Below are 27,104 nucleotides of genomic sequence, written 5' to 3'. Positions count from 1 at the left end.
AAGGTTAAAGAGCAGAGAGGCTCAGCCCAGCGGTGCCGGTGCTATAAGCAAGAGCAGGGCCACACCTGTTGGACCATAAAGCTAGGAAAGGGCAACACGTGGCACGTGGGAGGGCATGTGGTAGGTCCTGTTCCCAGAACAAACAGCTGTCTGCGGACAGTGGCCCAGGCGGCCCAGGTGTGCCTGAACCCCCAATTAAGCACTCCACGTGACACACTTTTGGCCAAAATTAGTAAACTTTATTTAAACTTCAAAAAATAAAACAACAGACAAAAGGCAGCTTTAGCTTCGTTCTTCCCGAGGATCAGATATAACGACCCAAGGCAGGAACCGCCCTAAGAAGTTAAAACACCCTTTACCCCCAGTCAAGCCACAGGCAAGGAGGGAGCCTCGATTTGGGGACAGGCCTGGGGCGGGTGGGGTAGGAAGGAGACCACCACAGCAGGGTGAGTGGGTTCTGAGACAGCACAATGGAGAACAAGACAAGAAGCCCCAGCGGAAACGGGACCAGAACTTCAACGAGGAACTTTGTCACAGGAGCTATGTACACGGGAGGTGGGCTGGGGGCCTGTGCCCCACGAGGGCACCACCCGGGCTGCCCTGCGCCCCGCGCACCCTCAGTTCTCCTCATCACTGTCGTCCGGGCTGATGGCCGGACTGGTGAGGCTGTAGGTGGGACTGGTGGGCGAGTAGCCAGGGGAAGTGGGTGAGTAGGTAGAGCCTTTGGGGGAGGTGGGCGAGTAGGTGGGGCTGGTGGGCGAGTACTTGGGGGAGGTGGGCGAGTAGGTGGGGCTAGTAGGCGAGTACTTGGGGGAGGTCGGGGTATACACCGGAGAGGTTGGCGAGTAAGTAGGGGATGTTGGGGAGTACTTTGGGGTGGTGGGCGAGTAGGTGGGGCTGGTGGGTGAGTACTTGGGGGAGGTGGGCGAGTATTTTGGGCTGGTAGGCGAATATTTGGGGGAGGTTGGGGTGTACTCTGGGGAGCTGGGGCTGTAGGAGGGACTGGTGGGGGTGTACTTCGGCGACGTTGGGCTGTAGCTCGGGGAGCTGGGGCTGTAGCTGGGGGAGCTCGGGGTGTAGGTAGGAGACTGTGGTGTGTACCGTGGGCTTGACGGGGAGTAGCTTGGCGAGGTTGGGGAGTAGCTGGGTGAAGTTGGAGAGTAACTTGGAGAGGTTGGGCTGTAGTTAGGGCTCGTGGGTGTGTAGTTGGGACTTGTCGGGGAGTAACTGGGTGATGTCGGGCTATAGCTGGGTGATGTCGGGGTGTAATTAGGACTGGTTGGAGAATAGTTAGGGCTGGTTGGCGAGTAGCTCGGGGACGTCGGGGAATAGCTCGGGGACGTGGGAGAGTAGCTCGGGGACGTGGGCGAGTAGCTCGGGGACGTGGGCGAGTAACTGGGAGAAGTGGGTGAGTAGCTGGGAGAGGTTGGGGAGTAGCTGGGAGAGGTGGGCGAGTAGCTGGGAGAGGTCGGGGAGTAGCTGGGAGAGGTCGGAGAGTAGCTGGGAGAGGTTGGGGAGTAGCTGGGAGAGGTTGGAGAGTAGCTGGGAGAGGTGGGAGAGTAGCTAGGCGAGGTCGGGGAGTAGCTGGGAGAAGTTGGGGAGTAGCTGGGTGACGTGGGACTGTAATTAGGACTAGTTGGAGAGTAGGATGGAGAGGTGGGGGAGTAGGAGGGCGACGTGGGGGAGTAAGAGGGGCTCTGAGGCGTATAGCCCCCAGGGGAGCGAGGCTCATAGGCAGGCGATGTTGGGGAGTAGCTGGGAGACATGGCACCACCTGTGGGAAAGAAGCCAAAAAGACATAAGGGACAGAAAGTCACCCAGAACGCAGGATTGGGGAGGAAAGAAACTTGGCCCCAACAGACAGGGACAGCTCACCTGGTGAGGGGATGTACGGGCTCGAGGGGCCAGGGGAGCCCGGGGAGCCTGGTGTGGGAGACCAGGCAGGGGAGTACCCGGGGCTGAAGCCGCTGGCGTCTGAGGCAGCGCTGGGAGAGAAGCCGGCTGCCCCTGGGGTCATTCCACTCCCTGTGATGTCAGAGAAACAGGAGTCAACACCAGAGCTGGAGCCCAACCGACCCACCCTGCCCAACACCGTCCCCAGAGCTCCCTGGCCTCCAGCACTCCGACACGGCGACGCTTCACCCCCAGGGCCCTCTTCCTGGGCGGGGTCACTCACCAACACTGGGGGACCAGGCGCCATAGGCTGGAGTTGCGCCCTGGTTCCAGGGAGTCATGGCCGGAGAGATTCCTCCCATGGGACTGGGCGCCGAGCCGAAGAACATGCCAGTGGCTGTGAAGCAGCACAGGGACTCCTGAGAACCGCACCTGGGGACCGGCCGTGCCCCCCGCCCCCCCAGCCAGCTCTGGGCAGCTACTCACGTCCAGCGGCCCCCAAGCCGGGGATGTTGGTGGGGATCTCCATGCCGTACTTGCACTTCTCCGCATCGAGCAGAAGGTCGAAGCACCCGGTGCCGGCCGGGGCGAGCTGGCCCAGCATGATGTTCTCAGACACCCCTTTCATGGGGTCGCTCTCTCCGTGAGCGGCTGCCTCCATCAGCACGTCCACCTGAATGACCCGATTTCGGGGGGCCCGTGAGACGCCGCCACACCCCGTGCTCCGATGGGGCAAGGGCAGTGGCCGAGCCCGGTGCCCACGGTCACTCTGCTGCACCCCTTCTTCCTACAGCACTCCCTCGTCCCACCCCCTCTCCTTCCACCCTGCGTGGTCTGTCCTTACCGTTTCCTCAAAAGAGCACTTCATGAGAGGGCCCGTATCCTGGCGGTTGACCCCATGTCGGGTGATGGCCATCAAATGGCCGCGACAGGTCATGGTGTCACACAGAAGAGCCAAGTGGCGGTAATTGACATAGGAACCGTCAAAGGAGATGACGTGGTACAGCTCCCGCTCCAGAGCCTTCCGCACCGCTTCGATGCCCAGCACCTGGCACGGCGGGGAGGGGTGAAGGGTCAGTCAGGAGTCGGGGCAGCCCGCACTCAACGGTGGACTCAGGCCTGCAGAAACCTGAGCGAGCAAATGCCCAGAGAGAACACGGGAGGCCACCGCTTGCCAGACACCCGGGGATCTCGGGAAGAGAGCGGGGCAGAGGGGCTCCGGGGGCTCACCGTGAAGATCTCCACGATGTCGTTGGACGTGGTGCGCACAGGGTCTACGTCCTTCTCACTCAGCACCCGCATCAGGCTCACACCGTCCGTCTCCAGGATCCACTCCTGCAGGGCCTTGAACTCCCCATCCTCCGTGATAATGATCTTCTTCTTGTTGTCCGTCTGCGGCAGGTGCATATACACCTGCAGGGGATGGTGCCGGGGGGGGTGGGGTGGGGCTGACCTTGCTGATCTGCTCGATGCCCTGCAGGGTCATATCGGTCAGCATGTTGGACTCGATGCAGCGCAGGAAAACATCGTCGTCCATCTTGTCCACCACCTCTTCTTCCTACACCGAGAGTGAGGCCAGAGTCCTAGAACCCTCATCTCCTCCCAGGCTCACCCCGAACCACAGCCTCCCCAGGGACCTAAGAGTCAGGTCAGGCCCGACACTCTGCCCTCCTCGGTTTCTCTGACGCCACCTTTTATCATAGTTTTGTGATCCTAAAAGAAACCTGAGGGAAGGCAGCCAGACCCCACCATCCCAACACGATTTCCGCGTGTGCATTCGCGCGCCCCAAAGGCCGTGATGGCGCCGGTGCGCCCCCCCCCCCAGCTCGCTGCGGCCCCCGCGGGCCCGTGTACAGAGCTGCTCTCTACTCTGTTGGGACCCACCACAACTCCCAGATCCACTCTCCGACCATCCCACACTGGGCTCCACGCTTTCGTGACTCAGGCCCCAGGCACCCCGTCTGTTGAGCGCTTTCTCAGGAGCCGCGCCCAGGAGCGAAGTCAGCAGTGCAGCACTGTCTCGGGGCTCGCGGCCGCTGGTGTCACCCACTTTCCACAGGACATGCCAACTCTGCCCTCCGCCCTCACGCAGGAGCCTCATGGAGGGAGAGCCCAGGGTCTCCCCCACTTTACCACCACCTGTTGGGTCTACACGGCTGCCACCTCACTTTTCAAACGTTTTTGCTACTAGAACTTTTGGAAATCACGGCCGGCCTCCATGAGCCAGTGTGACCGGCACCTCCACCCACTCTCGCTCTCATGTCTCTGGTCCCGAACAAGGTTCGCCAGTGTTCTACTGCAGACTCTCACTGTCCTCTCGGGCCCCCTTACCTCTTGCATCTTGTTTTCGTCGCTGTTCATGATGCGGATTCGGAGCACCAGCTTCTCGGCGTTATCGTCGTTGAAAATGCAGTTCAAGTCATCGCCGAAACCTGGTGGGGAAAAGCGGCCGTGAGAAAGACAATGGCGACAGGACTCCCCCTACGGGGCGCTCTTCTGGCTTCCCCTCCTCCTCCCAGAACCCTCTAGGAGGGGAAACATGGAGAAGGGAAAGGGAGCAGAGGAGAACTGCAGGGACGCCCCCGAGGAGCAGAGCAGGCACATGGAAGGTGGGGAGGGTGGGTGGCTCGCGGGGGGCTGGCGGGCAGTGACGGGACAGATGGGGAGCCCAGGCACATCTGTCCCAGGCAAGACTCCCGAGCTGGGCCCGCCCTCCTAGCCTTACCGGCATTGATCTTCTCGGCAATCTGCTCCATGGTCAGCTTTCGGTCAGTCATGTGCTTCCGGTCCAGCTCCACCCGCAAAAGCCACGGGGAGATGCGGGCCACGTCGAAGTCCGGCATCTCATAGTAGACGTTCACCCACTCCTGATCCTCTGCGACCACCGTGCTCTGGGGGTTGGGGTCGTAGTAGATGGCTGTGTTGGCGGTCACCTTCCTCAATGTCGTGTGCTCCAGACGACACAGAATGTCCTGGGACAAGGAGGGATTGGGGACACAGGTGTGTGGGTGGCTCTAAAGGCCTCTCCAAACCTCCCTGTAGAGAGCATGCATTCAAGGGAAGGGCTCTCCTCCTCTTCCTCCCGCCAGGGAGCCCATCCACCCAGCCCCTACCTTGGCTCTCTCAGCATCTCGAGCAGACTGGCCCAGCAGGAAGACGGTGAGCGAAGGTGTCTTCGGCTTCTTGGAGATGTTGATGAGCTCCTTGAGGCGGGGCACACCCAGAGTCACGTTCTTGGCAGACACACCAGCATAGTGAAAGGTGTTCAAGGTCATCTGGGTGGCCGGTTCTCCGAGGGACTGTGCAGCCAGGGCACCCACCATCTCCCCAGGATGGGCCTACAGAGCAAGAGAAGCCAGTGTCAGAAAGAGCAGACGCCTCCCTTCTGGCGAGTGACGAGCTGCAGTCAGGACAGCGACACCGGCGTTGGGACAAGGGAGACCAGACACGGCGGAGTCTAACTCTCGCACCCTCACACGTTTGCACCGGCTACGCCACACGCCTGGAAGGAGGTACTCTGCCACCTGAAACCCTAACTTCTAGAATGTGCTAACGTTACAGGCTGAACGCTCATGTCATATCAGTGCTCCAAGTGGGGGGCTCCCCGAAGTTTATTTTCACTGAGGTTACAATCACATACCATAAAATCTAACCTTTCCATGAGAGTCCTAGGGTCCGCGGCCTCTGCAGGCGGGCTCCGCTCAGTCACTGCAGGTTTACTGCGGTCTTCGCACGGCCTGGCACCTCGTCACTTCTACCACAGAACATTCCCTTGCATGCTTTGGCAGACTTGTTTACCCATGCGGCAGCGGATGGACTTTGGCTGTTTCCCCGGCTTGACTGTTGCGAACGATGGGGTCACGGACGTCTGTGCGCTAGCTTTTCTGGGAACACTCTCTCAGTACACTCGTCTCTCAGGTATATTCCGAGGAGTGGATTTGCTGGTTCAAACGACACCTGCGTCTACTCTTCACGGGAACAGCAGACTGTGACCACCCGAGGCCCCCCAGCGGCCGCCGCGGCGGCCTGGGAGACTTCCCACTGCTCCACGGCCTCGCCCACAGCCTCTTTCCATCCTAAACTTGAGAAGCACCAAGCCGTGGCTCCCTGGGCCTTCAGCTGCGCTTCCTGGGAGGCTAACGGCGCTGAGTGTCTTTTCTCATGCGTTTACGGGTTACTTACACGTATTTTTTGGGGTAAAATGTCTATTCAAGCCCGTAGACAGCGTTCTTTTTGTTGCTGACTTGTAGTCCTCTATGTGTTCTTTATGTGTGGGACGGTCGCAAATCTTTCCTCCTGTTCTGGGTTGTCTTCTCACTCCCTTGCTGATGCCCTCTGAAGGACAAGTTTTTAATTTGGATGAAACCCACTCTGTCTTTTTTTGTGCTCTTTGGCGCAGACTGAAGGCTCCACTGTCTAATCAAAGGTCATGAAGATTTACCCTTAAGTTTTCTTCTAAAACTTTTTACAGCTTCAGCTCTTATATTTAGGTCTTTAATGCACTTGAAGTAATTTTTCTATACAGCGTGAGGCAGAGATCCAACTTCAATCTTTTGCATGTGGATGTCCAGTTGTCCCAACGTTATTATTTTTTAAAGATTTATTTATTTGAGAGAAAGAGACTGAGCATGTGCAGGGGAAGGGCAGAGGAAGAGAATCTCAAGCAGATCCCCACCCCGCTGAGTACGGAGCCCGAGGCAGGGCTCGATCTCACAAACCATGAGACCATGACCTGAGCCGAAACCAAGAGTTGGCTGCTTAAAGGACTGAGCCACCCAGGCGCCCACCCAGCACCATCTGTTGAAAAGACTTATTTTCTCCTGTTTGATCGACTTGACGCCCTTGACAAAAATGTAACGACTGTGAACTCTGAGCCACCAACTCAAGTTTCATTCACTCCCTATGCATCCTTACGTAGCATCACGCTCTCTCGAGAACTGCAACTCTCCAGGAAGTTTTGAAATGAGTCCTCCAATCTTGTTCTTTTTCAAAACTGTCTGGCTATTCTTGGTCCCCTGCATTTCCATATGAATTTTAGGATCAGCTTATAAATTTCTGCAAAAAAGGCAGCTGGGATTTGACAGGGACAGCGTTGGGTCTATAGATCATTTTGGGGATTATCGCCATTTAGCGACATAAATCTTGTAATATGTGAACACGGGATGTCCTTCCTCTTGCTTAAGCCTTCTTTCTTTCTTTCAATCATGTTCGGTAGTATTCCCTGATGCATTTTAATTATTTAATTTGTAAAACTGGATTTATATCGCACGTAACCTCAGCCATGCCTCTAATTATAATGCTTCTGTCTTCCCACTACCCTGTAAAATCCTCACTTAAAAGTGATGGTCTATCCTAGTATCTATAAATCTCTTTCCTACTCACTCTCCTGATTCCTTACCTCCGTCTAAACTGGAATTCGGCACACAGCAGGCACTTGAAGAAAATAAACAACGACCCTCCCATTTCCTATCCCAGTCAGGCGGCTTCTTTCCTGGAGTAGTCACCCCCTCCCTCCACGGCCCGGTGTTCCTGTGCGACTTGGGAACAACCTGCTCGGGTCATATCAAGCCCGCCAGGGAATGAAGCGTAAAGCCCCAAGCACAGGACTCGGCACAGCGCAGTCCCTCGGTGAACAGAAGCCGTTACCAGGCGATGGTGGGCACAGAGCCCAGGCGAGTCAACAGGTTAAAGGAGAAAAGCAAGGTTGAGGTGAGAACACCACTCACGATGGCTTGGTTGAACTTGGACTCGATCTCCCCGAGCAGCCAGTCGAAGGCCTCCCCGCTGAGCCGGAACTCCTCGGCCATGCGGCGCGAGCACAGCGTGGACCGCAAGTGGATGTTGAAGAGAAGCGTGGCGTTCTCCTGCGCCTGCCGGCTCAGGGGGTCGTCCCCGTTCACGATCACCAGCTTCTTGCTCAATTCCTTGACTCCTGGGGGCCAAAGGAGGTCAAGACGTGGCACACCAGGGCCTGGCTCACTCCGGTCCCCCAGCCTGGCCCAGGGGTCGCGGGGCAGCTACTCACCCTCTACGACCTTGATGGGGTGCAGGTCGGAGGGCAGGCGGGGGTTGATGTGGAAGATCTTCTGAGCATTCCAGATCATGCGCAGCAGGTTACAGGGGAGGACCACCTGAGGCAGGACCCGGCGGGGGGCGGTCAGGAGTCAGGCACAGCCCCGCGGGGGCAGCAGCTCCCCGGCCCCACCTCCGGGCCCGTACGCACCTTGCTGTCGCCAGTTGGGAAGATGACCCTGAGCACCTCCCGGTCCTCACGCATCCGCTCGAATTCCCGCTCCAGCTCGTTCTGAATGTGCGCGTTGCTCAGGACATCCTTCACCAGGTCCTCCTGCAGAGTGCGCCGCAGGGCCCTCTCGTTGGTGTAGTCGAAACGGAACCTGCAGGGGGCAGGACGTGCAGCCAGGGGCAGGTGGGCCCGGGGGCTGATCCCCACAAGGCTCCCGCATGGCCTGCGGAACGGGGCTTTGGAGCCAAGCACCTGGGGCAGGGAAATTCAAGGTCTAGGGCCCAGGACGGCCAACAGGACCTGAGCCGGGGCCAGCCCGCCTGAGCTTCCTCGTACCGTCACTGGGGACAAGGTGGGCTGGGTTAGGTCTGTTCCCCCCCAGCCCCTTCCACCATGCAGCTGCTGTCGCCAAGAGGGACAAAGGGCTCTAAGAGCTAAGGGTGACTGCAAGGCACACTCTGGGCCAGTGGTCTCTCTGCATGCAGGGAAGGGTGTCCTAGGATGCTGGCGTGAGCCCCAGGGCCGAGAACCACCCGCCTGCAGCCTCCTCACTTCTTCTCAAAAGCCTTGTTGGATGGCTTCAGGGTAGCCAGGTTCTGGAACTCGACGCTCTCGCCGGCCAGGCCATCCTCGCCATAGCGCAGCTGTACCACCTGGTTGATGGAGTTGCGCACGGTGGCGTCGTACTTCACCATCACCGACTCCATAGACTTGATGAGCCGCCGCTGGATGTACCCTGCACGGAGGGCACCGGGTATGGGTCCGGGTACGGGCCAGGGGCAGGGAGACGACACCAAAGCCCAGAGAGCCTGATCTCCAGCCTCGCCAGCTGCTCTGGGGCCTTCACCCACCTGGACCTCAGAAGAGCCAGCTAGTAGCCCCCTGGCCCCCAAGTCCTCTCCATGAAAGCCATGCCCGCCACCAGCTGGGACCAGGGCCTAGAAGAGTCCCCTAGGAGCCAGCCCCTGGGGACAGGTTGCGAGAGAGACCACAAGGCCCTGTCCCTGCCCCAGCTCCTGGGCTTCAGTTGCTATTCCTTCCACAAGAGACAAAATCACCCACCTGGAATGGGAGGCTTTAGCCCGAGAACCCCCCGGCCCCACCCCGGGGGGCTCCTTGGCCTGCAGCGCCCCTAGCAGCAGCACAGGCTCGAAGGCCTCACCAGTCTCAGCAGTCTTGACGGCCGTGTCGATAAGTCCCTCGCGACCCCCCATAGCATGGAAGAAGAACTCGGTGGGCGTGAGGCCGGCCAGGTAGGAGTTCTCTACAAAGCCTCTGCTCTCGGGCCCGTAGTCATCCTTGATGAAGTGAGGCAGAGTCCGGTGCTTGAATCCAAACGGGATCCGCTTGCCCTCCACGTTCTGCTGCCCCACGACAGCAATGACCTGGGGAATGAACGGTGGGGTGCACCTAACTCCCTCTGCACGTGGAGTCAGAGTTCTCAGCACGCTCCCCCCAAACACACCTACCCCCGTGCTCCCAGTGTTCTCCGTGGCCCACATCTGGAAAGACAAGGGTCCCCACCTGGGAGATGTTGATCTTGGAACCTTTGGCCCCAGACACGACCATGGACTTAAAGTTGTTGTACTCAGACAGGGACTTCTGGGCGGAAGAGCCAGTCTTGTCTCGGGCATCGTTGAGAATGCGGTTCACCTGGTTCTCAAAGGTCTGCCGCAGAGTGTTCCCTGGGGTGGGCTCCAGCTCATTGTTATGAGCCTTCTCGATGACCTGGGTGCAAGGCAGGCGGCAGGGCTCGGTGTCTGTTCTGCTCCCCCTTCCCTCACACCCAGCCCTGCTGTCGCAGACGCTCCCTTCAACGACTCTGAGCGCCGGTCACTCGGTCTTGGCCCGGCCTTTCCACGCACCTCTATCACATCCTGCTTGGCCTTCTTAATAGTGTTCTGAATGTCCTGGTAGGTCTTAGAGTCAGCGATGGAGTCCCCAATGCCAATGGTATGACCTAGGGATAAGAGAAGCACCATCAACGCCCTCTTTAGGCTCCCCCCAAAACCTGGGATGGAATCACAGCCAAGAGAGCTGGCGGAGGAACCCCAAATCCAAGGAGGAACAAGCGAAGGATGGAAGAGAAATGCTGAGAACAGGGAGAGTCTGGATTCAAGGAGCAGGCTCACTCGAGCCCTCTGCTCACCCTCGATGAGAAGCCAGTTGTTAATGACGGTCTGAATGTTGGAATAGAAGAGCCGTGTGACGTCGTGGCCCATCTCCAGGTAAGAGATGTGGACCAGCGAGCCGGCCGACGTGCCGAGAGACTTCTTACACAGGATGCCCATGATCAGCTCCCCGTTCTCCACCACCACCTGGGCACACAGCACCCCACTCAAGGCCCCCGCGGTGGCACCCCCAGGTCCAAATCCCGTCCCCGCCCACGATCAGCTCCCCTTCTCCACCACCACCTGGGCACACAGCACCCCACTCAAGGCCCCCGCGGTGGCCCCCCCACCTTGGTGTCCCCGGGGGAGATGTGTTTGTAGGGACCGCTGTCCTCGTCGTCGGGATGGGTGCTGTGCGTGCGGATGCAGTTGATGTGGCCCGGGACGATGAGGGAGAAGATCTGCTTGCCCGTCCAGAGGGGCCGCGGCTTCAGGACGGCCGGCTGCGGCACCTTCCCGTCCCATGTGGACAGGAACATGAGCAGGTTCATCACCTCCCCCTGCGCGAGGAAGCACAAGACCAGACGTCAGCACTGCAGGCCGCGCCGGGAAGGTCACGGGCAGCGGCTGAAGGCTGCACTGCGGAGGCGGAGGACCAGGGAAGTGTTTTCCAAACTTAACTAAAAATTCATTACGACAGTGAGACTCCGAGTTTCTCCTCTTGAACGAGAAATACAAATCACTTACGATAATTACGAACTGAGTGATGGCAAAAATAGCAAATAAAACCATAACGAAACCATTTATTTTTCCCTTTCACCTTTCCTTTCTTTTTTTTTTTTTTCAAGATTTTATTTATTTATTCGACAGAGACAGAGACAGCCAGCGAGAGAGGGAACACAAGCAGGGGGAGTGGGAGAGGAAGAAGCAGGCTCATAATGGAGGAGCCTGATGTGGGGCTCGATCCTATAACGCCGGGATCACGCCCTGAGCCGAAGGCAGACGCTTAACCGCTGTGCCACCCAGGCGCCCCTCACCATTCCTTTCTAAAAGTAGCTGAAATTACATGACATCTTAAAGAATTAAACAGGGAAAAACGCCATTAAAAACCTGAACGGGAAGCTAAAGCCATAAGCCCTTTTCGGCCGCTGACCTTCCTAACCGTCTCCTCTCTCCTTCTGCCTCACACACAGGTCAGCGTGGGGCAAGTCAAGGCAGACGTCACAGCTCTTCGTCCCCATCCTCCCCTCGCCACCCGGCCACTGTGCCCGTCCGAGCTGGGCCCCCTCCCCAGGAGCACACACCCGCTCCAGGAAGACGTCTCTCTTTGTGAATTTGCGCACGGCCGTGAGCGTGTCCTGCACGATGCCCATGACGGGGCGATTGCTCTGGGGGGTGACAATCATACGTGGCACCATAGCAAGCTCCTGGATCTCTGCCCGGGTCTCCAGGGACTGTGGAAGGTGCAAGTTCATCTCATCCCCGTCAAAGTCAGCGTTGTACGGCGTCGTCACACTGCAGTGACCGAGAGGGGCCGGGCTCAGGGAGACGCCGTGGTGAAGCATCAGGGAGCCACTTGGCCCTGCCCACCTCCCTGGGCCAGGGGACTGACCTCAGATTTAAACGAAAAGTAGACCAGGGGAGGATGCGGACCCGATGCCCCATCATGGACATTTTGTGCAAAGTCGGCTGCCGGTTGAAGATGACAATGTCTCCGTCGCACATGTGCCGCTCCACCTGGGGAGGGAAGCTGACGAGTTCAGAGGAAGGGACTTGCTAAGAAGGGAAGGCAGTGGGCCTGAAATGCTCTGCAGGTGGGAAAGAAGGCTGCGATTTCATGGGGAACACTTTATCAACCACCCCTTCGGGCCAGACACCAGGTGAGGGGAGGACAAAGCATGGCATCCACCAGCCTCAGCGAACTCTGTCGCAGGAGAAAACCCAGAGACTCCGTACGCGAAGCCTTCTGTCCTGTTCCTCCCCGGATCTCCCTTCCCTGTCATGCACACCTGGGGTGCCGCGCTTGGGTTAGCGCAAGCCCCGCCCTGGGTGTCAGAGCTTGCCCAGGAGAGCAGTGGTCTTTAGAGACGCCCCAGGCATGGACCCTAACAAACAGGACAGCCTTAGAGCGCCCCCTGCCGGCAGCCCCCACTCCAGAGAGCCTCCCGCTCGGGGTGGGAAGAGCAGCCCTGGCCTGTTCCATGCCTTGTAGCCGGTCTGCAAGTGAAGATCACTGGGCTTGGGGTGGAAACGCAGGTCAATCCGATCGCCATTGTCGCGGATGATGTACTTGGCCCCTGGGTACTGGCTGTTCCCCCTGCGCACCAGCTCCTGAAGTCTGGGAAGGGCAGGGGCGCACTGAACACAGGCCTCCCCGGAAGCCCTGTCACCACCCTTGCCCCAGGGCCGCAGGTGGAAGCGCTCTCCGCCTCAGGCTCCAAGCCCGTCCCCTCACGTGCCCCCTCCACCCCTGGCTCTCCAGGCAGGGCTCCAGAGACCAAGCCCACCTGTCGATGTTGAAAGGCGTGACAATCTCCGCAAAGGTCATGTTGGCGGCGATGGAGCGAGGCACGCCAACCTGGTCGATGGAGAGGTTGGGGTCGGGGGTGATGACGGTGCGGGCCGAGAAGTCCACTCGCTTGCCCATCAGGTTCCCCCGGACCCGGCCTTCCTTGCCCTTCAAGCGCTGCTTTAGGGACTTGAGGGGGCGCCCAGACTTCTGCATGGCCTGTGGGGAGACGCGGGCAGCCGGCGGTCACACGGGTCCTGCCCCAGAGCTCGGAGAGCCCCCACCACACTTCCTCGCGGGCCCAGGGCGGGGCGCGCACTCACGCGGGGCAAGCCGGGCAGCTCGTTGTCCACCATGGTGGCCACGTGGAACTGGAGAAGCTTCACATCCTCCGCGATGACGTGGGCCGCCGCGCCGTTCTGCTCGTTGCGCCGCAGCTGGTTGTTGATCTTCACGATGTCCGCCAGCTTGTGAGTGAGGTCGTCCTGCGGTGGGAAGTCCGCAGCGTCACGGCCCGGCTGGCCCCTCACCTCCCACACGCGGAAGCCCCTCCGTGATCCTCAACTAAGTCAAGGACCTCGTTCAAAGGCACGGGGCTGGCAGGGGGCACGGTCACCCGGGCACCCGGGCTCCACCCCGGGCTCCCTCCCCTCCGCCCGCCAGCCATCCCGCGACCGGCCGGGCCCCAGGAGCCGCTGACCTGGTTGCGGGCAGAGCCCTGCATCACCACGGCAGGCCGCACAGAGAGCGGGGGCACGGGCAGCACGGTGACGATCATCCACTCGGGCCGCGCGTAGCGGGGCTCCATGCCCAGCACGAAACACTCCTCGTCCGAGATGCGCTTGAAGATCTCGTGCACTCGCTCGGGACTCAGCAGGATCTTTTTCTCCTGGGAGTCCTCGTTGACGTGCTTCCACTCGGCGTACAGCTCCAGGCCCGAGCGCCGGATCCGGGGCTGGTACCGCCCGCAGCCACCGTGGCCCTTCCGGAGACAGAGGGGCCGGTGAGTCCGGAGACCCGTCCCCCTCCTGCCGGCCCCCCTCCTGCCGGCCCGGCCGCGGCTACCTTCTCTTTGGTCAAGTCCTCGTCGCCCTCCGGCTGCTCCACGCCGAACTTGTTGTCCATCTCCTCTCCGCCCTCGCAGATGTTCTTGCCCTTGCACAGGTCGTACACGTGTGTCAGCCGCTTCTTGGGCTGCCCCTTGGACTTGGCCAGGATGTCCTTGATCTTTGGGTTGTTCTGCGGACAGAGCCGAGCAGGGTCAGTCTGGTCGCTCCTCGGTCCCCCCACGAAGCCAGCCCTCCCCCAGGCCAGGGCCCGCCCCCACTCACAGAGTCCACGAGCAGCTTGGAGCAGAAGAAGCAGACGCAGCGCAACACTTTCATCGTCTTCACCAGGAAGCCCACGTGAAACACAGGTTTGGCCAGCTCAATGTGGCCAAAGTGGCCGGGACACTCTGTCATGTTTCCTATGGGGACACACACCTCACACCCTCGTCCCGGCTCGCACCTCAGAGCCTAGGTCCCCCAGGCTCCGCCCCCAGGTCCGGGATTCTTCAAGGACTCAAGCCTCCCGCCCCCGGAGGGACCCCGTGCCAGCCCCCCTGCACTCACCTGCACAGGTCTGGCAGCGGCCAGTCCGCTCGATCACCCCCTGCCTCGGGTCCATCAGCCCCCCAAGCTTGGGGCGGCCGCCCTCTGTCGTCTCGGGGTATTTGATACCGCCCTCTGTCACAGACATTCGTTTCTACAGGAAAAAAAGGCCAATAACAACTAAACAGGATTCTTAGTTTCCAGCCTTCACATGCGAAGGCCTCAAAGGGGAACAACATATGAGTGGGTCCGCTCCTCTGGGAGTGCTAGCGCCAAATATCGGGGGTCCTGGTCCCTGTCCAGGTGGGAGAGGGCTCTCAGACTCGCATCCCGTTCACCCTGGCCTGCATACAAGCCGCCTACCTCTCGGACTTAAACCCCATACACCCCTCTGGGCTCAATCCCAGCTTGTTGCCATCCATAGGATTTAACCACAAAAAGAATTAAGTTGTTTCAAGGGCGGAAAAAAAAAAATCAATGCCTTGCTTCCTCCCCAAAGCTGAAATCAAGCCCCGAATCTGCGTGCCTGGCAGGGGATGGTACTAGACACGCCTGGCCCCCTAGCTTCAGCTCCTCCAGCCAGCCACTGTTTGCCCCCATCCTTGTCACCTCCTCCTTCCCCGACGGCCCAGTAGCCAAACCCATCCTTGTTTACATGGAGATCCCAGGATAAGATGAGGGAGGCAGGTGCTGGAGCAAAAGGGCACCCCGGCGCCCCAAGAGATGGAGGCAGAACCAGAAGGCGGAATCCTGAGAAAGGTGGGGCCCCAGACTCAAAGGACCCCCTCGAGGAGGGAGTGGGTGATGCAGGAGCTCAGAGCAGGTATGGGCGAGAGGTGGGCTGAAGAAACCTTTAGTTTTCGCACATTAAAAACCAAGGACTTTGACATTAGCTGGATTTGACCCACTCAACTTCCAGAGGGAGGAACTTATTAAACTTAAGAAAAGCTTCGACTGGCGAGTCAACTTCATGCTGGGCGCCAACCGCACTCTGTGCACCTTGTTTCTCTCAACCCATCCACTCGCCTTCTATGAGTGAGGTCCTGTCGCTCAGACAGGAGGAACCTGAGGCTGCATGAAGTGACTTGTCCAAGGGGAGCCAGCAGGACTCAAACCCAACCCTGTCCAGGCCCAACACACACCCATCCCACTGTTCCGAGCTGCAGCACAGACACAATTCTTGCAACCCTGAGACACGGCTTCCAGGTGATCATCACAGCTAACTGATAAAAAACGCATCACTGTCCCCATTTCACAGATGATGACACCACAGGCCCAAGGACAGGCAGCTAGAAAGTGACAGAGCCAGGGTCGCCTGTGCATTGTTCCGACGCTGGGCAAAAGGACAGGGAGTTCCAATCAGCACACCCCAGTGATCCGTCTTCCCCGCAGCCCCCACACCAGGCCCGAGAGACCCAGGAGTGGCGCTCTGCCAAAGCCGGCAGGCCCGCCCAGCCTGAGCTCGTCAGCACCCCCCCCCCACACACACACACACACACACACGGCACCGGAGCTCCCACCCGACCACCTCTCGGCGTCAGTTCTTAGTCTCCTTCCTCAGCTCCTCTGCCTCCGTCTGCTCCTCAAACTCCGCCCCGCCCCTCGGCTGTAGCTCATCCACACCCTGGAGGCAGTGGGCCTGCTGTCCCTCGAGGCTCACTGTATCCCGAAGAGGTCCGACTCTGCCTCCAGGCCTCCCCTTGCTTCTGAACTTTGGATTCACGTATAAAACTCTCTACTGAATCAAGGGGTACCTGGCTAGCTCAGCTGATTAACTGTCTGCCTTCGGCTCAGGTCATGAGCTCAGGGCCCGGGATCGAGTCCCGCATCGGGCTCTCTGCTTAGTGGGGAATCTGCTTCTCCCTCTGCCACTCCCCCTGCTTGTGCTCACGTGCTCTCTCTTTCTGACATAAATAAAATCTTTAAACAAATAAAAAAATAAACTATCTACTGAATCAAATTCAACGTCTAACAGCAAACTCCCTTCTCCACAAAAATCCTCCTCTTCCCTCACCCCGCCTAAGCTGGTGGCACTCAAGTCCAAAACCTGCCCCTGCCCGTCCTCACCCTCAGGCACAAACGGGTTTACCAAGCGCAGCCTGAGCCAGAGACCTCTGGTTTGCAATCCCGGTTCTGCCACTCACGAACTGTGTAACTTTGTGTACCTGCTTAAGCCCAGGACGGGGCAGGGGCTCAGGAACGACACCCACCGATCCTACCATCCACCCAGCACCGGCACTGGCTGTCTGCACCTCAACAGTCTCCGAACCTGGCCCCTCTGCTGCATGCCTCCAACCACTGCCTCAGGCCAGGCCTTTCCTCGGGGGTTCCCATCAGGGCGCTCCTTAGGTGGTCAGCCTCTCTCCCATCCATCCACGCAGCTGGGGTGCTCTTTCTAAAATGGAAATCTAACCTTCAGACCCTCTTGCGCTCAGAATGATGTCTAAACTCAGCAGGACAGCTTACAAAAAGGGTTTTAGGACATTTCTACTTTCCTTTCTTTTTCCACATCAGTGATGGAGTCCCCTGTGGTCCCCCATCACCGGGTCTTCATACATGCTCTTAGCTGGGTCTGCAAGGCCCTGCCCCCCAAGGCTAACCGCTATTTAAAGACTCAGGCCTTGCTTCTTCCAGAAAGTGTTTCCAGAGCCTCCTCTTGAGCTTCCATAACCCCTCTATCACTGTGCATCTCACAATGCAATGAAATTATCTACTGGGGCCTCCGTCTTCCCCAAGGATTGTCAGTATCTCTCAGCAGACAGCATTTCTCTATCGTCCTGGACCCCATGGCTCCTGATGAATGTTTGTTAGACTGAACTTAACTGCTTAGGGCCCTTGGCTGCAGGGAAGTGCCTTCAAAGACCCTGGAAAAAAGAGAGAAGGCTGTCCCCTGCCAGTCAGGCCAGCAATGCCCCCATAATGGATCTGACTAGCCACTGCTGAGCAGAAACCAAATGGCCTATTGATGCAAGAGGTTCTAACACCCACAATGCTCGTCACGATGACCTGGAGAAGTCTCAGGAAGACAGGACTGGGGGGACTAAATTCACAAAGCTGGCGCCCCATCAGCTACATTGTGTCTTCTGAGAAACACGAAAGGCTTTGCTCACCTCGACTGAAACACAGGGAGGCAGACGCAAGCCTGAGTGTGGCTGCCAGAAAGGTCACCACGGAGGGAGCTGAGGGAAATCATGCGCAAACGCACCTCCCTCACCAAGCCACCCACCTGCTAAGGACTACCTGCTTCCACGTACTGCGACGGGGGCCAGGGCTGTTCTGGAATGTTCTGGACAATCTCCCCACCACAACGTAACAAACTGTCATTTTGGATTATATACAAACTACCTTAGCCCCAACCCTTCCTCCAAACACTGGTCTCGCTACCCAGGTGATAAGGGTTAGGCTCCTGAGGGGGAAGCTGGTCCCAGGGGTGCCCCTGAGGCCACAAGAAGCCTGCTGTCGATTCTCAGTAAATACCAGTTCTCTTTAGGGGCAACGGGCCGGCTCAGTGCTGGAGCATAAGACTTAACCTTGGGTTAAGAACCTTGGGTTTGAGTTCAAGCCCCACATTGGGCATAGAGATTACTTCAGAATAAAATCTTAAATAAAACAATACACAAAAAACTCTTGGGATGCCTGGGGGGCTCAGTCAGTGAGGCATCTGCCTTCGGCTCAGGTCACGATCCTAGGTTCCCTGTCCGGCTCCCTGCTCAGCGGGGAGCCTGCTTCTCCCTCAGCCCTACCCCTCCTCTTGCTCGGTATCTCTCTCTCAAGTAAAATAATCTTTAAAAAAAGTACTCCTTTTTTCTCTGCCTTTAGTAAAACATACATGGTCCTTGGAACTGGGTTGAACCCCCTCTTACAGACGTGCTCCCCTTCTGCACCCCCTCCCATTGCAACAGAGCTCTCAAAATTCCTTTCCGGGAAACTTTACATTCTTTAACACCTGATTCAAATGTCACCTCTCTGCAATGGCCACCGAGGGCCTCCCTAGCCTCACCGCACACCCCCCAGCAGGATTCTCAGCCCCACCGTCATTACCTGTTTACTCATCTGGCCCTCCCACTGGATTGCAACCCTTGAGGGCAAGGATCAGCGCCTGGCACAGGGCCAGTAAATCCTTGCTGCATGTGCAGGAAATCCCTCCTTCGATTATAAATAATCTGAAGCGAGAATAAGCTTCTGACCCACCGAGGTAGCACACATCTATGAGGATGTTTTATTTTATTTATTTATTTTTAAAGATTTTATTTATCTGGCAGAGACAGACACAGCCAGCGAGAGAGGGAACACAAGCAGGGGGAGTGGGAGAGGAAGAAGCAGGCTCATAGCGGAGGAGCCTGATGCAGGGCTCAATCCCAGAACACCGGGATCACGCCCTGAGCCGAAGGCAGACGCTTAACCACTGTGCCACCCAGGCGCCCCTATGAGGATGTTTTAAATCCTTCCGGGAATAAGTTGGGGTATAAATAAATAAAATGATCCTTTTCACGGTAGACAATAGCTTTTTATGAACAGAAGTCAACCTCTTCAAGTGTCATCGAGCTCCCAACACCGCTGACTTTGTACCAGCTTTGCATAGAGCCGGGAGCGCTGACCCTCCTTGCTTCCTCTCCCTCAGGACTCAGCAACATCCACACCCATGACAACCACCAAGACAACAGTTCTGTCCTGCAGCGAATTCCAAAAGCCCTCAGTGCTGACACACAGCCCTCCCCAAGACTTCTGGAAAACACTCTCCTCTTAGATGTCGTCTGTTCCACAACGGGCCCCTTCCCTCCGATCCTCCTCCCCGAAGCGGAACTGTTATTCCCTCGAGACACCGGAGCATTACATCAACTGCAAGCAGTGAAGGGCGAAACCCAAGCCCCCCGCACCCCTGCACACCAGAGACGGCCTCTGTTTTGTGAACCACCAGCCTTCCACGTTTTCTAAAATGCAATCAGGCTCCTATTTTTTACATGAACAGGGTCTCACTCCGCATTCTGGTCAGCAACTTATTTCTCAGATCCCTGAAGTCCATCAGTTCACAGAGCCCTTAGTAGTTCAAGCGTGTCACCCCTAGGTCCAAAGAGACCCACTCAGTAAGTACCCGAGGCCAAGCAACTTAATAAACACCTACGTCCTACCAACTTCAGAGCCATTTAAAAAAACACACATAAATGGAGAAAGGTTACAATATATTAAAAAAATATTTTTATTATTTCCCAAATAACCACAATGACTTACTTCTGACACCTGCTGGGCCCTGTACGACCTGGCAGATCTTGGGATCAGATTGGACAGCATCACCCTTATTTCTTGTTCTACGCATTTTTTTTTTTTTTTGGCCTGTATTTGGTAACTACTAAAAATCCAGCTTCCCCAATATGACGTCACTGAAAGGGATTTGGCGCCACCTAATGTCGAAAGGCAACTGTCAGCTGATCTTCCCGAACTTCGAAACCTTAAATCTCCCCCTGGGCCCCTGAGAGCTTGCTGCACTGGCTCAGCACGGTTTGGGAACACGGGATTCACCCTGTTGGGAAGCTCTTGTTCCAGTTAACTCCACAGAATTCCTATTAGCAAATATTTAGGCAATTTATAATTTCAAACAATATCATTTCCAAACAACGTTGTGATAAAAACCGTTCTACACATATCTTTGTGTCCTTTCCAATTACTCCATTACTCATTAATTTAACTCATTCTCATCACACCACGATTATATGCCGGGCACACTCTGAGATGCCGAAATTACAGACGTGAATACAGGGGCCCTCATGAAATTTACATTCTCTTTGAGGGAGCAAGAAACAGAAAATGAATCCTTTCAGAGTGGCAAGCTATGAAGTAAAATAAAGTCAAGACCGGGGTTGGAGGTCACCCCACTGGCTCAGTCAGAAGAGCATGCAACTCTTGATCTGGGGTTGTCAGTTTGAGCCCACATGGAGTGCAGAGATTACTTAAAGACCAGGGGTGAAAGGATGCAGGGGGGATGCTATTGAAACAGGGTGGTCAGGAAAGCCGTCCTAAGAATAGGACATCTGAGCACAGAATACATGGATGTAAAGGAATAAGCCTGGGTAGGTCTGGGCAATGTTGCTCTAAGCAGCAGGAACAGTGAACAATAAAGTCCTTGAGGCAAGAAAGAACTCGTAGTGTTGGAAGAACAGGCAGGTCGGTTTGCTTAAAGATGACCCAAGGGGGAGTTTGGTAATGAGCTGGAGAGGCAGGCAGGGGCCAGATAAGCCAGGACCTCAATGCAGCTCAGAGAAAGCAGTTTGGACCCTCCAGAGAGGATTCCATGCAGGGCAGAGACTGATAACAAGAACTCTTTAGTGGCTCTGCAAACTGCGAAACAAGTAGGAGCTAGGGCTGCAGCAGTATTCCATGGGAAAGATGATGGTGGAGTGGGACATGACGGTCCAGATGGAGATGGTCAGAAATGGCTGGATTCCAGGCACATTTCGGAAGACAGAGCTGACAGACTGGCAGACGGACCAAGCGCAGGTTGTGAGAAGGAAAAGATTAAAGACAGCTTTTAGGTTTTTGGCCTGAGTAAGTGGATGAATGGTCTGGCCACTGTCTGGTTGCTGAACCAGGCAAGACCCGGGGAAGGGCATGCTCCAGAGCAGAAATTTAGAGTTTTTTATATAAGGATAAAATTTTAGAAGTGATACTGCTGGACCAAGGAATACGCAGTAAACGACTGATAAAACTGTCAGACTGTCCTCCAAAAAGGCTATATCAGTTTATCCTTCTACAATGTATAAACATGCTTATTTCCCAATACTTTTGCCAGCACAGAAAAATCAGATAAAGGAAAAAACTTTAACTTGCCTGTTTTCATTAGTAAACTGAGCATTTTTTATTGGCCATTGCACTACTTCTGTGAGCTTCTTTGTACCCTTTATCTGTCTAATACGTGTGTGCTTCTTTACTGATTTGTAAGCATTCCTTGTATATTAAGAAATCTAACCTTGACTACCACAGTGCAAATATTGTTTCCCAATCTGTTTTTAGCCATCCATGGTGCCTCTGATAAAGAGAAGTGGCTCTTATTTTTATGTAATGAAATGTGCCCTGCTTTTCCTTGTATATAAAATGCTGGTGCGTCAGGCTGGCTCAGTCAATGGGGTATGTGGTTCTTGATCTCGGCGTTGTGAGTTCTGGCCCCATGTTATGGTGTAAAGATTACTTAAAATCTTAAAAGAAAAAATGCTTAGCTCGGGGCCTAGCACGTGATAGACACTCAATAAAATTTACCGATAATTCATTCATTACCGTGAAGGGGTTCTGCCCCTGGAATCAGCCCCCGCAAGCCTTCTGTATTTCACTGGTGCTTTCGAGTTTTGCTTTTTAGATTTAAAGCTTAACTCCACCTGGCATTTATTTAGTATGGTGTAAGCTTAGGACGTTCTGGCCCCTAACTTAAACGCGGCTGTGCCTTGTCCTCCAGCAAAACTGTTTCCATCCACAAACGTGGCCATTCAATGCCATTCTCTCCAGACACCTGGCTCCCTCCTGTTCACTCCATAAAGGAGTCCAAGTCACCAACAGCTCTCCCCCAGAACCACCCTACTACCTGATGTCTCCCGCTCCCTTTCTTAGCACTGCCCCACAATCAGTTCTTCAGAGAGCAACCCAAGTTTTAGTAGTTTGGGGGTTTTTTTAATGTAAACTTGATGTCACTCTCCGGCTTATAATTCTGCAAAGCCTTCCTATTAAAAACAATTAAACTCAGATTCCTTACCATGATTTACAACATCCCACCGGGCCTGCCCAGTTTCATGCTTCTCCAGCCCATTTCGGTGACTCTCCTCACCTGTCTAAACCCCAGTCACACACACGGGCACTTCTTCCAGCCTCTGAGACACACCAAGTTCATGTCTTCCTCAGGCCCTTCGCACCTGTGGTCTCCTCTGCCTGAAAAGCTCTTGTCCTAGAATCTGTGGCCCAGAGGATTGGCTGCCTCCTCATCCAGGTAATGTCACCTCCCCTGAGGGGGCTTCTCGGACCCTGACATCACCCCGCCCACAGAAGCCTCACTCCTCGGTAACTCCCCTTCGCTCCATTCAAAGCACTTGCCACGAGCTGAATTGTTTTGTTTGCTCCTTTATTTGTATGTTTACTGTCTGCCTCCCCTGCCCGTTCCCATGGACAGTGCCAATAGGAGGCAAGGTCCTCCTGCGTCTGGTCCAGCTCTGCAAACCTAGCGTTTGTCGTTGTCTATCACACAGCAGGCGTTCAACGAATAGTTACGGAGGGAGGAGGGGGGAATAAAGATCTGGGGTCCGGCTTCTCATCCGAACCTGCAAAGCGCCCCCCACCCACCCCCAGGGCTCATCTGCTCTCTTTCGGCGTCGGTCCCCCGATCTCCCTCCACCCCGCTGCGGCCCGGCCCCCGTCCCGGAGACGCGACACTCGGCTTCGGCGGCCCGTCGCCCGGGCGGCCACAGTCAGGCCCCGCCCGCGCCGTGCGGGAACCAGAGGGAGGGCAGGGCCGCTTACCAGTTCATCCGGACTGAGGACTCCGAACTGCACTCGCTTGATGGTGCGCAGCGGGCATGCGCTGTCCCCGGAGGGGGGGCCGCCCCCGTGCATCGCGGAGGCCGGCGCGCTGCGCAGGCGCAAACCTCTCTACAAAAACCCTGCGCCGCCTCCGCCTAGGTGCTCAGACCCCGTCGGGGCGGCCACCGGGAAGGACCTCCCCGAGTTGGGAGGAAAAAGCCGGAGGAGGGAAAGGTGGGGGAGGGAAGGAGGCGGGGAAGTGAAAAAGGAGCGAAAGGAGCTCTCCTCCCCCTTTCCGGAGATTTTTCGTCTCCCAAAAAGGAAAATAAAGAAGGGGGGGAAGGAAAAGGTTTCGGGTGGGAGGAAGAAGAAAAAGGTAACGAATAAATAAGTAACCAGGCTCCTGAACGGCAGAGGTTACGGCAGTTTGTCTCTCCCCCTTCCGGGAGCCGCCTTCTTCTCCAACCGTCCCGGCCGCGCTCTCGGCGCTTCTGAGGAGCGAACTGGCCGAATGACGCCCTTTATAGATTCGCCCCTGCATCCCCGCCCCTTCCTTTCCCGCCCTCCCTTGCGCTACGGGGTCGACTGCGCCGGCCTGCACGGAGCGCGCGCTCGAGTCGTTGGTCGTCCCTCCTCCGCGCCCTGGTTGGGCGACCTTTCGAAGTGACGCGGGGGAGGGGAACGTGTTTTACCCCGCCGCCTCCCCTCTCTGCCCTCTCCCGCCCTGAGATTTAAGGTTTGAAGGACCGAGGGGAAATACAGGCCGCTTTTATTCTAGTTTGGACCGTGCTTTCGTCTTCAGCAAAAGTCTCCGATTAATATTCCCCCCCTCCCTCCGCTGGAAAATGGTCTGTTCTGAGAATCGGTAATGAAGGAGGCGGGGCCGGCCGGGTCCTCCCAAGAGGGTTCCCGGAGGGGGGAGCGCTGGGGGGGGGGGAGGTCCTTGGTCATGAATATGCAGTAGGCACGCTGAATATGCATGAACCGATCAAGATGGCGAGGCCAATCGCTTGTCCGGAAGTAGCTGGTATTTGTCGAGCGGCCTCCTGGGACAGCTGGGCATCTCCCGACCTCCAAGGGAGCGCTGTACAGAACTCTGGCCCTGGAGCCCCCGGCCCGAGCCGCTCGAAGAGGCCTCCGCTCGGGGAGCCTTCTCCGGAAGGAGGCTGGCCGCTGTCCGGGAGAGATCACGGGACCGCGACAATCCAGGAAAAGCAGATTAGCCATGAGGCGGAACACAGAAGTCCTGGGGGATTCAGGGTCAAGGCGTCTGAACGTTAGGAAATCCTACCCCCTTCTAGAATATTTCAGAAACAAGATTGGTGGGGGTGGGGGGAGGGGGCAGGGATCCCAAGGGATTCTCCAATGAGAGCGGACTAGGACTTTCACTCTCCTTCCAAAGCAGAGATGACACCAAGTGCACAGCCACATTCAGAGTGATCCTTGTTTGATGTCAATGTCACGTCACCACCCGGCGGGGGGGGGGAAGGGCATAATCATGAGGAAAGGAAACTGTCTCTCAGGGGAAAAAAGGCACGCTCCCTTACCCCAGCTGCTCGTTCTGTCCGTTTGCCTGAAAGCCCCCCAACACTCCAGCCCCAGTGCTCTTCTCTCTGCTGCTGAGGGAAAAATCCTCCCCGTGGCTCACGGCCGCCTGCCTCTCAGCCCCTTTGGTTTGCTCCTCAGACCTTACTTACCCTGTAGTTATGCCCTGATCCCTAAGCCCCAACCTAGACTCCTCATCTCTTGGTCTCCATGGCTTGTTTCAGGTCTTCCAGGTAGAGTCCCCTCTCCACCCCTGACTCCCAGGGGTGTCCCTCTCCCATACCAGCTCTTTTCCGGTCACTTCTCCCATGTTTGTATTCCAGTCTCTCCTTCTATTTCCCCCTGCCCCCCCCAACCCCCAGGCTCTCAAGTTCGATCTCACTCCTCCACCTGCCCTTCCCTCTCACAGCTGAGGTTCTGGGCAGTGATGATGGCAATGCTGCCCAGCACCACCCCTGCTCCCATGATGTCGGAAGGCGCCACGGTCTCATAGAGCACGGAATACTGCAGCACCAGGGCCACCACCACCTCAGAGTGCAGGACGGCGCACACCAGGGCGGGATGGGCCTTCGTGACTGCATAGCTCACACACACAAAGGAGACCAGGGCGAGGATCCCCACGGCCCCCACACAGCTCCAACTCAGAGGATCATTGGGCAGCACAGGGGTCTGCAGTACAAAGAGGCCTGGCACGGAGCCCACCAGCCCCACCAAGCCAAACAGGAAGGCCACTGTTGGTAGGCAAGAGGGGAAGTCCAGGGAGCGATAGACCAGAAGCCCCAGCGACAATGCCAGGCCGCCCAGGAACGCGAGCACGTAGCCCAGGGCGGTGTAGAGGCCCGTCGTCCCCTCCTGCAGTGTCCCTAGTCCAGGTCCCACAATGATGATTAGTCCCAGGGTGCTGCCCAACAGACCACACCAGTCGTAGCCGCTGAGACCCTGGCTCTCGAGGCAGAGGGCGAGGAGGGCAGAGCAGACGGTGGAAGAACCCTTGCGGACCGTGGCTGCGTTGCCAGCAGGCACCACCTGAACCGCGCTGTAGGCGCATCCAATGCTGAGGACGTTGAGCAGGGCGTGGAGGCAGGCCCGGCCCCGGACCTCGGGAGGTCCCAGCAGTGGGTCGCCACGCAGTTTCAGTAGTAGGGCAATGGGGAGGTGGAAGAGACACCGACAGATAAGCAGCTCCAGCGAGGGTAAGTGGGAAGCCTGGTACGCCATACGGGAGAAGGGGCCCACAAAGCCAGCAGGCAGGCCCCCACCCAGCAGGGCCACGAGCAGGCCCTTGGTGGCATCGGAGGGCCGGCAGCGCTGGTGCGAGGGGAGGCTGGGCGGAGTGGAGGGCGGCGATGGCTGGGTGAAGTCGGGCAGGTTGAAGTAGGGATGACTGCCAGCCTGTGAGAGAGAAAGGAGCTGGGGCATTAGGGCAGCCATGGCCCCGGAGGCCCCAGGGCCGGCCGAATGCCAGGCTGGGGTCTGGGACCTCATGGGACAGTAGCGAGGGCGGGCGGTGTTGCTGAGAACTCTCGGGAGCTAGAAAGGGCCTGAAACTGGAGGAGGGGGTATGGTGTGGGCCTTGGGCCTCTAAAGCAGGAAGCAGGGGGTGAACGGTCTTGGAGCATCGTGTTTCTCTGGGTAAGCAGCTCTGCGGAGAAGAAAAAGAAGACCCCACAGCTCTCTGTTGGTTTGGGGAAGGGGAGGCAGCCTCCGATCCCGGGCGTCTGTGTGATGTCACAGGTTCCGGGGACATGTGGGTACACCATTGTGCGTTTCATTTGTGGGTGTCTCCAGGACAGCTGGGAAAGTTTTAGGGGAAGAGACCAAAGGGAGCAGTCAGGAGCTACGGGGAAGGGGGCTATGCCTCCCTGACCCCCACACTCACCATCTTTCCCTGGACTTCCTCCTCTACTCCTGGCTCAGGGGGCCTGGTCCCTTCGGAGCTCCAGCCCTTGTGACCTGGTTGGAGTGGGAGTGGGGTTCTTCCCTGGAACCTTCCTGAGGTGGGGGTGGGAGGTTCTTCCCTGGAACCTTCCTGAGGTGGGGGTGGGCCTAGTTTCTCATTGTTTCCAACCTGGCTGGCTTTCTGTTTGTCTCTGGCTCCAAAGTTTGTCTCATTCTCTTTCTCTGTCTTTCTTTCTTTTCCTCTTTCAGAGTGGCTCTGTAATGAGACTGCTTTGGCGTTACATTACTTTGTTTATGTATGTCTCACCTCGTTTCAGGGAGCTTTTGCGGGAAGGAGCTTTGAGGGCTGGGCCCTATGTCTCCTGAGTTCTGAATTTTTGAACACCAGGGAGGAGTCTCTGGGACTGTCCCTCTGGAGTTTCAGGAATGTGTGTTTCTTCAGCGTGTGCTTCCACCTGGAGTTTTGTGGGTAGTGTCCCAGGGGCGCACAGCAAGGCCTCTGCATTTACGCACAAGTATATAGATGTGGATATTTCTGCCGGTGGGGACAAAGTACCAAGCTGCGCGTTCATCTGCACCGGTAGTCATTGACGTGCGCCTGTTCTGTAGGGCTGGGGCCTGCCTGGCCCGCAGCCTGGTGGGGGGCCCGGAGGGGTGGTTATGTGCGTGTGTCCAGGGCTAACCCCCGCGAGTGTGCGGAGCCTGGGTCTGCGGGTCCCACTGGGCCGGACTGTGAGCCTGCCATGTTGTGTGTCTGCGGAGAGGGTGTGCGTGCTCCGGGCGCTGTGCCCCGCCGAGGGAAGGGCGTGCAGGGGGCG

The 27,104-nt window shown here is 57.1% G+C and overlaps 2 protein-coding genes across 2 annotated transcripts; both read right to left on the bottom strand.

The window, feature by feature from the left end:
• Nucleotides 1-217: 217 nt before the first annotated feature.
• POLR2A (RNA polymerase II subunit A) lies at nucleotides 218-22,935 on the bottom strand. The gene is made up of 29 exons (XM_002924427.4): nucleotides 22,843-22,935; nucleotides 14,371-14,503; nucleotides 14,089-14,225; nucleotides 13,823-13,996; nucleotides 13,458-13,739; nucleotides 13,081-13,242; nucleotides 12,756-12,976; nucleotides 12,454-12,586; nucleotides 11,861-11,985; nucleotides 11,553-11,763; nucleotides 10,599-10,808; nucleotides 10,287-10,455; nucleotides 10,003-10,097; nucleotides 9,662-9,865; nucleotides 9,300-9,522; nucleotides 8,690-8,873; nucleotides 8,117-8,288; nucleotides 7,919-8,024; nucleotides 7,620-7,825; nucleotides 5,007-5,231; nucleotides 4,619-4,865; nucleotides 4,225-4,325; nucleotides 3,347-3,451; nucleotides 3,124-3,306; nucleotides 2,738-2,941; nucleotides 2,380-2,566; nucleotides 2,177-2,290; nucleotides 1,876-2,025; nucleotides 218-1,774 (listed from the first exon to the last, which is right to left on the bottom strand). Exons 1-29 carry the CDS (start codon nucleotides 22,933-22,935, stop codon nucleotides 618-620), a joined length of 5,913 nt encoding a protein of 1,970 aa, XP_002924473.1. The 3' UTR covers nucleotides 218-617.
• A 1,239-nt stretch (nucleotides 22,936-24,174) lies between these two features.
• On the bottom strand, nucleotides 24,175-26,247 carry SLC35G6 (solute carrier family 35 member G6). Its single transcript, XM_019805111.2, has one exon. It carries the CDS (start codon nucleotides 25,870-25,872, stop codon nucleotides 24,766-24,768), a length of 1,107 nt encoding a protein of 368 aa, XP_019660670.1. The 5' UTR covers nucleotides 25,873-26,247; the 3' UTR covers nucleotides 24,175-24,765.
• Nucleotides 26,248-27,104: the final 857 nt, after the last annotated feature.

This window comes from Ailuropoda melanoleuca, chromosome 17, assembly GCF_002007445.2.
Source record: "Ailuropoda melanoleuca isolate Jingjing chromosome 17, ASM200744v2, whole genome shotgun sequence".
NCBI classification, from domain to species: Eukaryota; Metazoa; Chordata; class Mammalia; order Carnivora; family Ursidae; genus Ailuropoda; species Ailuropoda melanoleuca.
Note: the sequence above shows the minus strand (reverse complement) of the source record. Positions and strands in the feature narration are given on the sequence as shown.